Source organism: Armigeres subalbatus, chromosome 3, assembly GCF_024139115.2.
Source record: "Armigeres subalbatus isolate Guangzhou_Male chromosome 3, GZ_Asu_2, whole genome shotgun sequence".
Classification (NCBI taxonomy): domain Eukaryota; kingdom Metazoa; phylum Arthropoda; class Insecta; order Diptera; family Culicidae; genus Armigeres; species Armigeres subalbatus.
This window is the reverse complement of record NC_085141.1, coordinates 326,329,870-326,348,182: the sequence shown is the minus strand read 5'-3', so window position 1 is coordinate 326,348,182 and position 18,313 is coordinate 326,329,870. Positions and strand designations below refer to the sequence as shown.

The 18,313-nt window shown below is 40.4% G+C and overlaps 1 protein-coding gene across 3 annotated transcripts in view; it reads left to right on the top strand.

Moving 5' to 3' along the window:
• Positions 1 to 18,313, top strand: part of LOC134225541 (MOB kinase activator-like 2) — a 539,900-nt gene that overhangs the window by 60,278 nt on the left and 461,309 nt on the right. The window contains exon 1 of one of the 3 annotated variants that reach the window (XM_062705709.1): positions 9,452 to 10,202. The exons of the other annotated variants lie outside the window; for them this stretch is intronic. Coding sequence (XP_062561693.1) covers positions 9,952 to 10,202 — 251 coding nt within the window. The 5' untranslated portion in view covers positions 9,452 to 9,951. Of the gene's footprint in view, positions 1 to 9,451; positions 10,203 to 18,313 lie in introns of those variants that run through there. 3 annotated transcript variants of the gene reach the window in all.

The window sequence follows — 18,313 nt, the reverse complement described above, 5'->3', positions numbered from 1 at the left end:
TTGTTCGTTGCTTATGATTTTTGAAAGGCTGGCATGCAGGGTCTAACACCAAACCCCCTATATTTCCGGAGGACCATTCCTCCTTATTTCCGGTGGACCATGGTGCACAGTTTCACTTTAGAGTCCCTCGCTGGCACTCGGACGATCATCAGCCGCCCTAACATGGAGAACAGACGCTGTTGTGAGCCGATCCTGACATGGAGAACAGACGCTCAATAAGATTTGCACCTCCGAAAAGGAGCAATGTCAGCATACGACCATAGTTCCCACCGGGGTTGGTTACCCGATCTTCCCTAAGGTTGCTCGTATCCCGGCCAGCACCGCGGGGAGGTAGGGATAGGAGTTGCTGGGTAAGAGGCTAAGGACCGCGAGATGGGGTCTATTTTATTCCTTCAGGTACGCGAAGTACCAATGGTACGCTTTACCCAGCATTTGCCGTGCCGCGCCGGAACAGTTCATTTATTTTTATCCAGCTGCGATATTTATGAAACAACTAGTCGACCCGGCAGACGTTGTCCTGCATAGTAGGCGAAAATGCGCGTTGTGCACTGCCCAAGCGAAATTTCCATACGATTCTTAATTTTAGTTTTTCACGATTCAAACACCTTTACTCGTGATTTTCGCATGAAAAAATATTATATAAACCCGTCGGAAACGATAATGAACATAATTGCTGAAGAAATGAATAAAATCCATCCAGCCGTTTTCGAGTTATGCGGATACGAACACAGACCATTTCATTTTTATTATATAGAAGACTAGTCGACCCGGCAGACGTTGTCCTGCATAGTAGGCGGAAATGCGCGTTCTGAACTTGATACTTGATACTTGATGGGCTACAGCTCTTCGATGAACCTACGCCGAATGGAGTATCCTTCTCCACTGGACTCGATCCTGGGCCAATCGCTTCCAGTCGCCCTGAACATTAAGCGCCACTCACCCTCTTCAACTGCAAAAAGCCATCGTGTACGCGGCCTTCTACGAAGCCTGCGGCCTCTTCCGGGTTCTCTACTAAATATTATCTTCGCTTGACGTTCTTCCGGCATACGAACAACGTGACCAGCCCACCGTAGTCTGCCGTGTTGTATAAGCTTAATAATATCCAGCCCTTTATACACCTGGTACAATTCGTGATTCATGCGACGCCGCCAGATGCCGTTCTCCTGTTTACCACCGAGTATTGTCCGCAGCACCTTACGCTCAAACACTCCGAGAGCTCTCCGATCAGCCTCCTTTAACGTCCATGTCTCATGGCCGTATAAAGCCACCGGAAGAATCAGAGTAGTATACAGCGCGAGTTTTGTTTTCGTTTGCAGACTACGGGACTTAAGCTGGTTACGAAGTCCGTAATAAGCCCTATTTGCAGCTGCAATACGCCTTTTCACCTCGCGGGTAACATCATTATCGCACGTCACTAATGTTCCAAGATACACAAATTCTTCTACCACTACCACTACCACTATACCACCAGCGACCATGTACTTCGTTTTGCTGGTATTGATCGTGAGTCCAATCCTCGCTGTCTCCCTCTTAAAAGGCACAAAAGCCTCTTCCACGGCACGGCGATCAATTCCGATAATATCGATATCGTCGGCAAATCCCAGGAGCATATGCGATTTTGTGATAATGGTACCGCTTCTTTGCACACCAGCTCTCCTAATCGCTCCCTCGAGCGCTATATTGAACAGTAGGTTCGAGAGTGCATCACCCTGCTTTAATCCATCTAAGGTAACAAATGACGTCGATATTTCATCCGCAACCCTTACACTTGATTTCGATCCGTCCAACGTTATACGAATCAGCCGTATAAGTTTCGCCGGAAAACCATGTTCAAGCATAATTTGCCATAATTTATTCCGTTTCATAATTCATTCGAATCGTACGCCGCCTTGAAATCAATAAACAGATGATGTTCCTGCAAGTTGTACTGCAGAAATTTATCAAGGATTTGTCTCAGGGTAAACATTTGATCCGTCGTTGATCGGCCCTCACGAAAACCTGCTTGGTATTTGCCGACGAAGGACTCTTCAAGCGTTCAATCTATTCAACAGGATACGGGACATAATTTGGTACGCCGAATTAAGGAGAGCTTTTCATCGCTAATTGGCGCACTCCAGTCTGTGCCCTTTCTCAAAGAGAGGGCAAATAAGGCCGTCAACTATTAGCTAGCAGGCAATTCCTCGTCTTCCCATATTTTCGACATAATATGGTGCAGAACTTCATAAAGCTGCTCACTGCCATGTTTGAGAAGTTCAGCCGGGAGCAGGTCCTTCCCCGCAGCCTTATTGTTTTACAGCTCTTTAATAGCATTTCTAACCTCATCTAGTGTAGGCGACTCCACAGCTTGTCCTCGTACTTCTGCTAAAAATATATATTTCCAAAAAAAAGAAAACCTGTCACTTCAGCACCAAGACATTTGAAATGGAAATGCCATGATAAGAACGAATATTCAATAAGAAAAACAGTAACAAAATATAATTATTTGTCCGTGCTCAATACTGCTTTCCATTTCCATCTGAAACTGCCCGTAACGATGGCTTGGCACTCCAGCATTTCATCAAAGCTCTGACATTTGCCAACATATACATAAATCGGTGCCAGCCCGCGCGGAAGAAAGAATTATCATTTCCACCTTGGCAAGCATTCCGGTCTGCGCCATCGCCACCGTCATCGTTTCACTCGGTGTGCAACGAAGCAAGTTGAGTGAAAATCGTCTTCAACATCGTATAGCGACGTCTTACGCATACAGCGCCCCATCTACTTGTAGCTACTTCTTCAACCCAGCCCCAGCCATCGAGCTAACGAGGGAAAATCCTGTAAGCCGTGGTGCGATCTCTATGGCTATGAACTATATATCTACAGACGGTGAGTAGTACGGCAACACCCATCACTTCTACAGTTGCGCTATTCGCTGCTCTTCGTCCAACAACAACGAACAACGCCGGTCGGGCGGGCTTGGAGTTCAGAGATGCGGAAACGACGGTAAATGAAAAATTGGATTTGCAACCTGCTACCTCCAATCGGTACCATTATTACCACCAACACACCAATCAGCTGCAGCAACTTTGGGTTTCTCCAGATTTCGCCAGCATTCGAAATTGCATCGGATGTAGTGGTTTCCAACTCTGATGTTTATGCAAGCTTTTCGCCTACTGTCGAATTTTTGGGAGATATGTACATGACTGTGTCATGGAAGGGAATCTGGGTTTTATCGTCAGGAAGTTCAATTTCAAATTCATTCTTTCATGTGTAATTTATTGAAGATGCTTTGAGAATCTCTGATGTAGGAGCACTCTCCACTTTATTGACTAACGTGGTAGTTGTTATTGTGATTGAACATGTGAACAAATTGTGAAGGAAAACTCGAGTCTTGTAGGTTCAATCTCGTCTAGCGCTATTCATCGTTTGCCTCTATCGTGTTGCCCATAGTTACTTACTGATAGCAGCAGGGTGATCGATTACACTCCACTCCAATCAACTATGACTCCATATTGGTTGTATTCCGCTGTTGTAGATAATCAACTTGATCTTTTTTGTTGCTGCAGATATTCAGACGGTGACTTTCAGTCAAACGATAATCAAATTTAACACATTTCTACAAGCGGTGGCATTTTCTTCGTTTCCATAACCTCACAATTCATGCTCAACTTTTCAAAAGAATCGATAATCGTTTGTGTTCTCTTTCGTGAAACACAGATTTATGTTGAAAATACCCAAGTGTTTTAAATTTGGCTACAATTGTTATCATAAAGACACCTTTTATAGTTCCTAAATATTTCTGTGGAAGAGTCGCGAAGAAATTTCTTGCAATTGCAACTTCAGCACTTTTGAGAAGTTAATCGAGAATCCACAACCATTGGTAGCAACTAATGGAAAGCACTCAAGTTGGCTAATTAGTGCACCGGTGATAATGAAAACAGGCATGGCAAACATGTTCCCCGCGGAACGAGCAGTCCCACTGGACGAACGGAGGGCAAAATCTGTGCCAACACAATAACTGCGCTGTTTACTACCAATAATAATAATAGCGATAGTGGTGGTGTTGTTGGTTTGATATACAATGGTGTATGATCGAATGGCCATCGGAACAAATCGCGCCACCAAGAGGAAGAAGCTACGAGGCAGCGGCGTCACGGTGAAAACCTTACGAGGCTCTGATTGCGCGAAAGAAACGAGCGAATAAGTCGATTTGTATACAATTTCCAACACATATACCGTTGCACTTGGTGGTGCTGGCTTTCGCTGTGCGGTGCTGTTGAGCCGATTGTAATAATAACTGAAGTATGGAAACTCTTTTTCCTATTCGACGTTAGAGCGCTGCGGGTCTCTATCTCTATGTAGGTTTGATACGATAGGCTCTGCTAATATCATTTGTGGTTGCGAACGAAGATCGTCGGCGTATTCAGGCATCATTTTTGGAGGAAAGCTGATCGAAGTAAATTGGTAGCAGAATGATAACAAAAACAAAAGAGAAACTTGTCAAACGGCAAGCAAAAGCTTAGTAAAAGCCAAACAAAAGCTTAGCAAAATTAAAAAAAAAACGTATAGCAAGAGCTAAGCAGAAGCGTTGCAAAAGCTTAGCAAAAGCCCTACCGGAGTTAAGTAAAAGCTCGGCAAAAGTTTAGAAAAGCCTAGCCGAAGCTTGGCAGCTCAGAAGAAGTTTAGCAAAAGCTGAACAGAAGCCTAGGAAAAGCTTTGCAAAATCTCAGCTGAAGCTTAACAAAAGCCTAGCCGAAGCTTAGCAATAGCTTATCAAAAATTGTGCAAAATCTCAGCTGAAGCATATCAAAAGCCCAGCCATAGCTTGGCAAAAGCTCAGAAAAACCTAAGCAGAAGCTTAGAAAAGGCTCAGCAAAAGCTCATCCGATGTTTAGCAGAAGGTCCTTTTCCCATAAGCCTTGCAAAATTTCATCCGAAGTTTAGTAAAAGCTCACCAGAAGCAAAAGCCAATCTTTTAGCTTAGCGAAAGGTTAGCAGAAGCTTTGCCAAAGCTGAGCATGAGCTTATCAAATGCTTTGCAAGAGTTTATCCGATGGATGGCGAAGCACATCAGATGCTTAGATAAGGATCATCCAAAGCTTTGTAAAAGGTCATCCGATGGTTAGCAAAAGCGCAGCCGAAGCTTGACATAAGCTAAGCAGAAGCTTTTCATAAGCTCAGGAGAAGTTTTGCCAAATCTCTGCAGAAGCTTAGCAAATCCGCAACAGATAATTGGCGAAAGCTTAGCAGAAGCTTAGCAAAAGCTCAGCTGAAGCTAAGCAAAAACCAAACAGGAGCTGAGCGAAGGCTAAGCAAAAACTTAGCAAAGGCTAAGAAAAGCTTAGCAAAAGCCCAGCGAAGGCTACGCAAAAGCTTAGCAAAGGCTAAACCAAAGCTTAGCAAAGGCTAAGCAAAAGCTTAGCAAAGGCTAAGCAAAAGCTTAGCAAAGGCTAAGCAAAAGCTTAGCAAAGGCTAAGCAAAAGCTTAGCAAAGGCTAAGCAAGCTTAGCAAAGGCTAAGTAAAAGCTTAGCAAAAGCTTAGCAAAAGCTTAGTAAAGGCTAAGCAAAAGCTTAGCAAAGGCTAAGCTCAGCCAAAGTTCAACAAAGGCTAAGCAAAAGCTTAGCCAAGGGTAAGTAAAAGCTTAGCTAAGACTAAGCAAAACCTTAGCAAACGCTAAGCAAAAGCTTAGCAAAGGCTAAGCAAAAGCTTAGCAAAGGCTTAGCGAAAGCTTTGCAAAAGAGCCAAAGCTTAGCAAAAGCTTAGTAAAGGCTAAGCAAAATCTTAGCAAAGGCTAAGCAGAAGCTTAGCAAAAGCTCAACAAAGGCTAAACAAAAGCTTTGCAAAGGGTAAGCAAAAGCTTAGCAAAGGGTAAGCAAAACCTTAGCAAAAGCTCAACCAAAGCTCAACAAAGACTAAGCAAAAGCTCATCCAAAGCTCTACAAAAGCTAAGTAAAAGCTGAGCCAAGAGTAAGTAAAAGCTTAGCAAAGGCTAAGCAAAAGCTTAGTCAAGGCTAAGAATAAGCTTAGCAAAGGCTAAGCAAAAGCTTAGCAAAGGCTAAGCAAAAGCTTAGCAAAAGCTTAGCAAAGGTTAAGCAAAAGCTTAGCAAAGGCTAAGCAAAAGCTTAGCAAAGGCTAAGCAAAGAATAAGCAAAAGCTTAGCAAAGGCTAAGCAAAAGCTTAGCAAAGGCTAAGCAAAGGCTTAGCAAAAGCTTAGCAAAGGCTAAGCAAAACCTTAGCAAAGGCTAAGCAAAAGCTTAGCAAAGGCTAAGCTCAGCTAAAGCTCAACAAAGGCTAAGCAAAAGCTTAGCAAAAGCTTAGCAAAGGCTAAGCAAAAGCTTAGCAAAGGCTAAGCAGAAGCTTAGCAAAAGCTCAGCCAAAGCTTAGCAAAAGCTCAGCCAAAGCTCAACAAAGGCTAAGCAAAAGCTCAGCAAAGGCTAAGCAAAAGCTTAGCAAAGGCTAAGCAAAAGCTTAGCAAAGGCTAAGCAAAATTTTAGCAAAGGCTAAGCAAAAGCTTAGCAAAGGCTAAGTAAAAGCTTAGCAAAAGCTAAGCAAAAGCTTAGCAAAGGCTAAGCAAAAGCTTAGCAAAGGCTAAGCAAAAGCTTAGCAAAGGCTAAGCAAAAGCTTAGCAAAGGCTAAGCAAAAGTTTAGCAAAGGTTAAGCAAAAGTTTAGCAAAGGCTAAGCAAAAGTTTAGCAAAGGCTAAGCAAAAGTTTAGCAAAGGCTAAACAAAAGCATAGCAAAGGCTTAGCAAAAGCTTAGCAAAGGTTAAGCAAAAGCTTAGCAAAGGCTAAGCAAAAGCTTAGCAAAGGCTTAGCAAAGGCTAAGCAAAAGCTTAGCAAAGGCTTAGCAAAAGCTTAGCAAAGGCTAAGCAAAAGCTTAGCAAAGGCTAAGCAAAAGCTTAGCAAAGGCTAAGCAAATGCTTAGCAAAGGCTAAGCAAAAGCTTAGCAAAGGCCAAGCAAAAGCTTAGCAAAGGCTTAGCAAAAGCTTAGTAAAGGCTAAGCAAAAGCTTAGCAAAGGCTATGCTCAGCCAAAGCTTAGCAAAGGCTATGCTCAGCCAAAGTTCAACAAAGGCTAAGCAAAAGCTTAGCCAAGGGTAAGTAAAAGCTTAGCTAAGACTAAGCAAAACCTTAGCAAACGCTAAGCAAAAGCTTAGCAAAGGCTTAGCGAAAGCTTTGCAATAGAGCCAAAGCTTAGCAAAAGCTTAGCAAAGGCTAAGCAGAAGCTTAGCAAAAGCTCAACAAAGGCTAAACAAAAGCTTTGCAAAGGGTAAGCAAAAGCTTAGCAAAGGGAAAGCAAAACCTTAGCAAAAGCTCAACCAAAGCTCAACAAAGACTAAGCAAAAGCTCATCCAAAGCTCTACAAAGGCTAAGTAAAAGCTGAGCCAAGAGTAAGCAAAAGCTTAGCAAAGGCTAAGCAAAAGCTTAGCAAAGGCTAAGCAAAAGCTTAGTCAAGGCTAAGAATAAGCTTAGCAAAGGCTAAGCAAAAGCTTAGCAAAAGCTTAGCAAAGGTTAAGCAAAAGCTTAGCAAAGGCTAAGCAAAAGCTTAGCAAAGGCTAAGCAAAAGCTTAGCAAAGGCTAAGCAAAAGCTTAGCAAAGGCTAAGCAAAAGCTTAGCAAAGGCTAAGCAAAAGCTTAGCAAAGGCTAAGCAAAAGCTTAGCAAAGGCTAAGCTCAGCCAAAGCTCAACAAAGGCTAAGCAAATGCTTTGCAAAAGAGCAAAAGCTTAGCAAAGGTTAAGCAAAAGCTTGACAAAAGCTAAGCAGAAGCTTAGCAAAAGCTCAGCCAAAGCTCAACAAAGGCTAAGCAAAAGCTCAGCAAAGGCTAAGCAAAAGCTTAGCAAAGGCTAAGCAAAAGCTTAGCAAAGGCTAAGCAAAAGCTTAGCAAAGGCTAAGCAAAAGCTTAGCAAAGGCTAAGCAAAAGCTTAGCAAAGGCTAAGCAATAGCTTAGCAAAGGCTTAGCAAAAGCTTAGCAAAGGCTAAGCAAAAGTTTAGCCTTTGCTAAGCTAAAGTTTAGCAAAGGTTAAGCAAAAGTTTAGCAAAGGCTAAGCAAAAGTTTAGCAAAGGCTAAGCAAAAGCTTAGCCGAAGCTAAGCAGAAGCTTAGCCGAAGCTAAGCAGAAGCTTAGCCGAAGCTAAGCAGAAGCTTAGCCGAAGCTAAGCAGAAGCTTAGCCGAAGCTAAGCAGAAGCTTAGCCGAAGCTAAGCAGAAGCTTAGCAAAAGCTTAGCAAAGGCTAAGCAAAAGCTTAGCAAAGGCTAAGCAAAAGCTTAGCAAAGGCTAAGCAAAAGCTTAGCAAAGGCTAAGCAAAGGCTAAGCAAAAGCTTAGCAAAGGCTAAGCAAAAGCTTAGCAAAGGCTAAGCAAAAGCTTAGCAAAGGCTAAGCAAAAGCTTAGCAAAGGCTAAGCAAAAGCTTAGCAAAGGCTAAGCAAAAGCTTAGCAAAGGCTAAGCAAAAGCTTAGCAAAGGCTAAGCAAAAGCTTAGCAAAGGCTAAGCAGAAGCTTAGCAAAGGCTAAGCAAAAGCTTAGCCGAAGGTCAGCTGGATCTTAGCAGATGCTAAGCAGAAGCTCAGCAAAAGCTCAACAGAAGTATATCAAAAGCTAAGCAGAAGCTTAGCAGCGAAGCTGAAGCTTAGAATAGCTCTGCAGAACCCTAGCAAAATCTCAGAAGAAGCTTACCAAAAGCTTAGTAGTAGCTCAGCAGGAGCCGAAGCTTAGATATAGCTCAGCAGAAGCTTAGCATAATCTCATCCGAAGCATAGAAATAGGTCAGGAAATGCTTAGCAAGCTCAGTAGAAGCTTGGAAAAAGCTCAGCCAAATCTTGGTGAAAGCTTAACAAAAGCTTAGCAAATATAAAAAAGTGTCCAATAAATGGCGGTATTCTAATCATTTAATTTGGTATACAATATCAAATCGATTCATCCCTGAACACGCCTCTGCCGGGCAGGAAAATAATACAGGTGAGCCACCACAACACTGACTGTAAAGAAAAAAGCGCGCGCGGAGGAGCGGAACACTTGGCGGCGCGTCGTCGTTGGTTGGTTTGTTGGCGATTCGTTGGCTGGCTGGTTATCACCGACTGCTGGAGAACAAATGGTTTCGTTCGCGACGTATATTGCGGTGAAGTGTGTTGTGCACGGCGAACGCCTAACTCGTGCGGATTTGTACCATATTTTCGGAAGCCTTTCACAATTGCAGCGAACAGCGGCTTCCGTCAGGTTCGCCCTGTTGGATGACGTGCCCTCACGTGTTGTTCTTGCCTGTTCCCGCGTATTGGTTCTAATTTCGTACATAGCCACCGCGTTTAGCACAATCATCGCCACTGCTGTTCCTTGTTGTTGTTCCACGCTTCGTTGGTGTCTTCTAGTGGAAGGTTCTAGCGCGCAGTCTGTATAGTGTGTAAAGGTGTCGTATGTTCCGTTTCGAAAATTTAATTTAGCGGATTTCCAGTTTGAAGTGGTTGGATTCGAAGCGTTGTCTTCGTTGCCCTGTCGCCATCAGACAGGACACAGCTAGTCGGGGGACTCCGTTGGATCCACGGAGTCGAAGCATTGTGTAACTGACTACGGTGTTCGCGATAAGCCGTTCGAATGTGAAATCTTGTTCTTGCCATCAACACCACACGCTGGGATGATCCCGTACGTGAAACGCTGCCTCTTGATGGTAAAGATATCGGAAGGGTTGTGTACCAAGTGATAAGAGAGCGTTCTCCCCGTGCGTTGAGATAGTGTCTGCGTTTATTTTCCATCATACTTAAATCTGGAGCGTGTGAAACCGCGTGTGCCTCGGTTGTGCATCGAAAACAAGTGCCTCGCAGATTGACGGGGGTGATTGATAGAGGAAAATAAATCCGGTCGTGTCAAGATTGATTGCCATTCAGGACGTCGTCATCGACGACGACGACGACTTGGAGGGTGGTGTTGTTGCTGGTGCTGGTGTCCGACTGGGACCTACAAAGCAACAAAAGGTAGCCTCCGTTGGAGTATGAACAGCGTGTCTTCCGGAAGCGGTAATCGATTTTCCAGAATGTGGACCACTGCGGTGCTGAATGCCATCACCAATCGGGCGAATTCGGCCTCGAAGAACCTCTCGGTGCGCTACTCGTCGATTCCGAACAATGAAGGCGGTGGTGGTGGAGCATCGACTGCCTCGGCCAGCAACTTGAGCAAGATTATGGGTGGCTCCGGAATTATTCTGCCGTTGGATGTCGAAGAAACGGTTACGTGCTTCTGCAGGTTAGTTCGCGGGTAGTTGTTAACAGAAGACGGTGAATCATATGACGATGATAGCTACGTGGGTAGAGTGCTGAGCCAAGGACCGTTGCGTGTCATACTAATTAGCACTTCGTTGTTCGCTGAAAATAGCAATTTATGACAATATAGGAAATGTAGACTCGTTGATTAAAATTTAGCGTGATTTTGGATGCGATTGTAGATAACATTTCTTTCATTGTAATGTTAGAAAATTGATACTAAAAATCGTACTGTGTTCAGTGAACAAAAATTGGAAGCCGTTTCTAACAACCACCGAAAGCTGTTTAAGTTAAGGTTGTTTACAAAACCACAGAGACTGATACCCAACAAGATCCAACATTAGTTGTTTGAAATAAATTAATGGTTTCCTAGCTATTTAAACAAAGTTGTTTTTGCAAGCAATCTCTTAAAAAACATATTCCAGTCTGAACAAGGCTGTACCGGAAAATGATTGTTTTTTTTTGTTATTTAGTGAGCTAAAAAATACCATTGAACGAAGATGTTTGGATTCTGTTAAAACCATAACAAAACTCTAGGAACTTTTTTCAAATAGGCGCAACTGTATTTGTTCTTGAAACTTGAAACGACTCATACTTTCTTCATTTAGTATATTTTTTCCACGGACGTCACTACCCGATGGATCGTAATCTATTCTTTCTGTTGGTTACATTAAATGTGCAATATAGTTTTAATTTAATAATTTAATTAGATGATCGCCATTCCAAAAATCAAGGTCAGAAACAGGTACGCCCATTTGAAAAAAGTTCCTAGAAGGTATTTTAGACGGCTCACGACTCTAATCTTCGTCTTTTGTTAGCGACCCCATTTAGATAAACCTAGACTGTTCCACATTACACTTGTGAGAGACATCACATCGTAATTATTAAGGCGCATAAACACTAATAGTTTAATGCGAATTTGATATTAAGTTGTGCATGAAATGAATTGCTAATTTTCCCGTTTGTTACAACGGGGAATGAGAGTTTAGCACAAATCAAATGAAATGTGTTTTTTAATGATGCGTTCCAGAGGTGAACCGATAGCCTTTTTCAGTACAAATTTGTTTTACGTGGAATGCAGAAAATAAAAGTAGCACCTGATTCGAGTCGCATACCCTCAATCCGAATGAAACCGGTGGCTTAACGATCGTAATGGATATAAAAGTGGGTGCAATCATGCTTAATGGATATTTTTTTCGGATGGCTCAACGTTGTTCGTTGCGCATCACAGCTTCCGGCTTATCTTTTTCGTGCCCAAAGTTTCACCAATACAGTTGCGATTTGCTGAAGTCTGCTTTCTGCAATTTTCATAACACCATCATCAGGCGTCGCGTCGCCGCTGCTATCTGTCAAACAAACGGTTCTGTTTGGTTGGGTTTTGGGACTTTTGAATCGTAGCTAACTTAATAACAAATTAGAGCAACTTCATCAGTTGTATGTTTTTGGTCTTACACAGCAAAAAATAATTAAATTTACATGGCCTGTAAATGAGAAATGATGTAATAATAAATTTATTGAATCGATAATTTGATTGAAAATTAGGTAGATTTTTATAATTGCTGTAAAAAAAGATTGATTGAAAATGAATCCGATTGAGAATTGAGTGTAATTTAATGCACATAATAAGAGCATCAAAAAACACATAAATTTAAATTTTATTCCATATGATTTTACAGTGCAATGTACTTTTCAACAGCTTCTTTAAAAATAAATGGATATCCGTTGAATTTCCAATTAATATTGATTTAATTTTCAATCATCGTGTAAAATTAAAGCAAAGTACGAAAAAATTAATGGCGGATGCCGCGAGTGCATTCCAGTTTTCCTCACTTGCTGAGGTGGTGCAACATTTTTTTGTTACAGCAAGTTTAATTTTTGCTCAGGTAAAGTGATTTAAATGTGCAATTTCGAAGTGTTGATTACGGTGCAATCATTTGGATTTGTTCAAAAGGCATCTGTGTCAGTCTCGCCGTGTTTTTGCAGTTCGGTTTTGTCTTGTGATTCGTTGGAGCAAAGTGTCAAGTCAATGGTAGAACAAATGACCAAGCACTTGAGTTCCGGACAACCAGTATTGTCATGTTTTAATTTGTCAAAATTTAAATAAGAGGCTAAATAATTGAATAAATAAAAAAAATATCGAACTCGATTCCACGCTATTTTATTTAAATAATACTGTCACAATTATTTTTAGTTACCATTTAATTGAACTGACATTTAAATATTTATATTTCTATATTTTCACCCAGGAATATTAAAAAAAAAGGATCACCGTCTTCGACCATAGGTCACACAAACTAAATTCTTCACACCCAAGCATTAGACAACGGACAGGACTGGATTAGGAATCAAACCCACACTCAACGGCACGCAAATGCGTTTAAACAACTGACGCCGTTAACCACACGACCACGAAGCCCATGAAACTCTTAGGAAGGGCGATATAATATATAATTTTCCGTTTTAAAATTGTTGTTTTGCGTTCCATTCGAACTATTCTGGCAATAAAATAGACTATTTCTAAGAAAATATCGTTTGGGAAGACAAAACATTAGACCAAATGCATATGTATCCTTCTCAAAACCTTTTAATATTCCAGAACAATATGTCAAAACGACATAATAGCCAAAATTTGCAGATATCAGTTCTTCGTCTATATGGAATGATTACTGTTACGTCCTTTGCAAATGTTGACGTAAATTGTCCATTTGAATCCATAGATTTTTCTACCAAATCTACAAAACAAAACACAACAAAATGAGGAATTACATCATCGTTCAAAATTACACGATCGTGTAAAATTAAACGATTGAGAAGATTCAATTGAAACTACATGTCATGTAATTTCACAGGACTACATATTCAATCAGTGTAAATTTAATATATGACTCATTTTTGCGTTTATTTCCATGCGCCAAATATGTGCATGAAAATAAACGTAAATTTACAGGAAAATTAATACTGTGTAGTTGGATCTTCAAATTTGTTGTGTCCAACGATATTTATTTGTTTAAATGTCCGGAACAAATATGAATTCCTTCTTTTGCCATAACGAAGGGGGTGGTAAATAAAAAATAAATTACTTATAAATGATTTTCAGATTTGTTTATCATCTACTATTTGAGATTTTTGCCTAAAACGGCGAGGTGTGGGCTGAGGCGGCTAAAGCTATGTCCATTTAGATTCCGGAATAATAAAATCATCTATATCTCGATAACGGATTGACGTACAAATAACGTTAATACATCAAAACAAGGGTAATTAACTGTACTTTAACGGAAAAAAAAATCATTTCTTCTAGTTTCTAGTGAAAATTCGCACATTTATTCTTTATTTCTCTCATCAAAAGTTGCACACCTCCGGAGTCAACTTCCTTGGCATTTGTTCCACATTTTGGAGTCGCGTCCCGAGCTGTTTTTCTACTTTTCTTAAGCTTCCGCTTCATTACTGCCCAAAATGTCTCGATGGGCCGGAGCTGTGGGCAGTTGCGTGGATTTATGTTTTTATCGATGAAATCTTCGTTATTATCGCGGTACCTCTGGATGACTTCCCGGCTGTAGTGGCAACTCGCCAAATCTGGCCAAAACTTCACGGGACCTTTATGGGCTTTATGGAAGGTAGACCGCGGTTTTTGAGACATTCCTCCTTGTACTGCTTCGAGTCCATCGTCTTATTCGTCACAAACACTTGGATCTTTGCTCCACAGCTGTATAACCCTTGCCAAAATCATTTGTTTTTTTTTGCAAGTTTGTCCAAAAAGCAAACTTAAACTTCGCATGAACTACTCCTCGTGCCGTCGCCATGTAGAATTTTATTTTAACGTAGGTTCCATCGTCGATGAGCAGGATTATCAACGTGGGTGCAGATTTAGATTTTTTTCTCTCCTTTCGGCTTCCATCTGAAATAATTTTTGACTCGCTGCACGAAACATCGTGAAATTTATACCACAGCAAGTGGGCGCCTAGGGAGACAAACCGCTGTAAAAGAATTCTTGCAGCGGTCACTTTCCGGTACAATAAATGATTGCGGATTCTAAATGGACATAGCTTTATTGTGGCGGCCATGATGAACGGCTATTGTCACAGCCCTAGCAGTGACGAAATCAAATTAATTTATGAGTTCATGTATTTGGACTCACTTATTATTTTATTCTTTCAGACTAAGGCCGTGGCCTGTGCAATACATAAGAGTCTTCTCCATTCGGCTCGATCCATGGCTACACGTCGCCAACCACGCAGTCCACGGAGGGGCCGCAAGTCATCTTCCACCTGATCGATCCACCTTGCCCGCTGCGCACCTCGCCTTCTTGTGCCAGTCGGATCGTTGTCGAGAACCATTTTCACCGGGTTACTATCCGACATTCTGGCTACGTGCCCGGCCCACCGCAGTCGTCCGATCTGGACTCACTTACTTGTAACCGTCAAAAACAATAACAGACGAATTTTGCGCCAACTCGACCAGCGGAGTAACATTTGATGAGGGCCTATTTTTTTCATTGATTTAAAAAAAATCGATGTAACTCTAAAATGACAAGACCTACAAAAAAGTGTTGTATGGCGGACTGTCGTGAAATTCCCTTTTTTGGAGTTTTTTGGAAAAATATCCAAAAAATAAAAAACCGATTTCCACACTGAAAAAAAATAGTTTTAAAAATTAAAATCGATATTACAAAAAAACCTCATCTCAGAAATCGATGAAATTTTTTCTGCAGATAGGTATTTCAGTTATCTAACTTTTCTGGGAATAATGCTCCTGTGACATATTTAAGGAAAAAAAGTTTTTCTAACACTTTCTAAAACTTTTCTAAAACTTTTTTCATGTCCATATTGAGTGAAAATTTATCAGCGTGTTTTATGCCTACAGCGCCAAATATAGGTTCAGCAGCCTATCATCAACCAACGACACATTTTGGACGTATAAAAATTTGTTTAGGAAGCAATTTAGCATAATCTAACATATTTGTGGACCAACATTTGAAAAGGGTTTATATTTTCTTAAACTTTTTGTATCGAAGTAACTTAAAAACAATTGAGTTTACAAAAAAAACAAATAATTGCTTTGAAAACGAGCAAATGTTGCCGAAACGAAATTGAAGTGATATTTAATTGTTATACAGGTCGGACTCGATTATCCGGAGAATCGCCTTTTGGTAGGAAATTAATTTAAGGCTCTATAAACCGTAATCAATCCGATGATGCCGATGATTTTATGGAATGTTGAAATGGTGAGAACAAAATCTACGCGATGCAACTTCATTCAATCCGAACAATACAACGTATACGCCAGCCACGTCCACGCCAACAAGCAAACAAAGGTGTGCATACACAAAAAAATAATCATCTCTTCACCGTTGCCAGATTTATTTATTGGAAAAAATCATTGCTGTTTGTCGGATTAAACAAATAAACCAAAAATAAGTGGTGTATAAAAAATTTTAATCGGTAAAAACCCATATATTTGATACACCGTGAACATGTGTTATGACATAAAATAAACATTTCGTCAAGTCTGGCAACATTATGCATCAGCTGGCATATTTTTAACACCCCATTTCCACCCACCCCAGTTGTAAACAAAATTTATTTGTCGCTGCTGCACTTTTCCGTACCAATTGCCTCACTATTACAAACAAGCGATAAAGTCATTCATTTTCAAAACATTGTGATGGAGTCTTGAGCCTTAAATACCTAACATAAAGAATCGAATCGAATACAAATTTTGAACGGAAAGGTCAATTATGCATCAAACATTCCTATTGAAATTCAGAAGGCAGAATACTTTGGCTGAAGTTGGCAAAATAATTTAAGTGTGTAAGGTTTTCTGTAGTTAAATATATTTTCTCAAACGCAGAATTTGTTTCTGGTGGGCTTGAACACTAGCGGAGTTAAACTACGGCACGTGACCCGTCAAATTAAAAAAAAATCTTAGAATTTGAATATATACGCCAAGATTTCTGGATGAATTTGCCAAGAAATTCCTGAAAGAATTCCCGAAAGACTTCTTGTATTTAGGAATTTCTTTGGAATGGAATGTAATTGCTTCCGGAATCCTTTAGAAATTCTTTCGAAAAACCCTTCATGCTCTGCGTTAAAATGTCGTAAAAAAATCCTACTTTGGAAGAGTCCCTGAATTAAATTTTGAAGAAATTACTATAGAATTGCCAAAGAAATGGAATTTTCAATTCTCATAATTTATTAAGGAATTGCTGAAGGAAATTCCATAGGAATAATTGAAGGAATTTCCGAAGGAATTCCAGAAATAATTTCTAGAATAAGGAATTTTAAAAAGACATCCTCAAGATAAGAATTTCAAAGAAAATTCATATCTCGCGCTTAGTTTCATAGGGGCGTAACTGTATAGATCGATTTCTCTTCGTCAATGTTTTCTTTTTATTATTGAACCAAATTGCGCTAGTTTGTCGATGATTTAATGGTTTGGTGTGATAAAGGATGATTGTATCTTGCACCAGAATCAATAATTACGGTTGTAGCTTTTGAAACAATTGAGTTATTGACGAAATATGAAATCAATTAAGAGAAATCGATCAATACAGTTACGCCCCTATGAAACTAAGCGCGAGATATGTTTTTATTAAGAAATTTCTAAAGCAATTTTTGAAGAAATTTCTAAGTAATTTTTAGGAAGAATTCCTTAAGAAAAACTCAAGATTTTTCTTAATTAATTTCAGAACAAATTTCAGGAGATGTAAAGTCTTGGAGGAGTTCCAGAATAAATTCATGGGAGAATTTCTAATGGAATTGCAAAGGAAAAAACTTGTGATAGAATGCCTGAATAAATTTAGGAAATAATTCGGTGAAGTATTTACAAAAAAAGTCGGGAGAATTTCCCTTTGGAATTTCTGGATAAGTTTCTGAGATAACACCTTGACGATTTTTTTTTCAAGAAATTACTGAAGGATGCACAATTTCAAAAATAAATCCAAGTTATCGGCCAAATTCAATATGGCTACCTAATTTTTTATTATTGCAAATTGAGGACACACTCTTCCTCTTTCCAATGATATGCTGATCTGTTAGATTGGTTGATGCTCTTTAGAAAAGGGGGATGGTTAGGGGGGAGGGCTATTGCTAAGTTAACGATCAACTCAGTGTAACTTCTGAACCCATTGGCCGATTTCAACCAAATATGAAACACACATTCTTTATCTTATAGAGACGACGATAAGGGGTTAGGGATACTCTTTGCAAAAGGAGGAGGGTGAGGGTAGCGATATTGCTTAGTTATTGATCAACTCAGTTTACCTTCTGAACCGCTTGGCCGATTGGAACACACATTCTTTATCTTAAGGAGACGGCGATAGGGAGGTTAGGCATGCTCTTTGGAAATAGGAGATGGTATGTGGGGAGGGGTATTGTTTAACAATCGATCAACTCAATGTAAGTCTTGAGCCCTATGACCGATTTGAACAAAATTTGTATCAATTTTTTTCTGTCCTAAGGAAACGATTTTAGTGGATATTGGTAGGTCCTTTTAAAATGGGAAGGTTGTGAGAGAGGGGTATTGTTTAGTTAGCGATCAATTCAGCATAACTTTTGAACCCATTTACCGATGTCCACCAAATTTGGAACCCATATTCTCTGTCTAAGGCTCGTGCTGCTCACGTGCACAAGGAGTTAAAAAGACGCAGGTGTGTATCGGAAAAAAAACGTTAACGCAGCGTCACCGCGCCGATGCACACCTGCGTTGTTTTAACGCGGTGTGCACGCTGCGTCGAAAAGACGCTACGTGGGCATCGGCCCTAAGGAAGACTATATCAGACTGGGCAGAACTGTCATAGCTGAAAGAGAGAGGGTATATTTATTAAACGAACAGTTTAGTATACCTTTTTATTGCATGGGTGAATCCAAACCAAACGTTTAAACACGCATTGTTTACCCAAAGGAAATTATTTTAGAGAGGCTGGGAGAAGTTTTTGAAATGCGGGAGGATGTTGGGGTTGGGTATTGTCTAGAAAACGACTTAATTTAAAATCCATAAAATTGGTGGAATTAAATGGAGAGTACTTAATTCGTCTTAGACGGTTGAATACATTCCACTAAAAGAGCTAAATATATTTTTCCCCTCTTATTTAGTTCA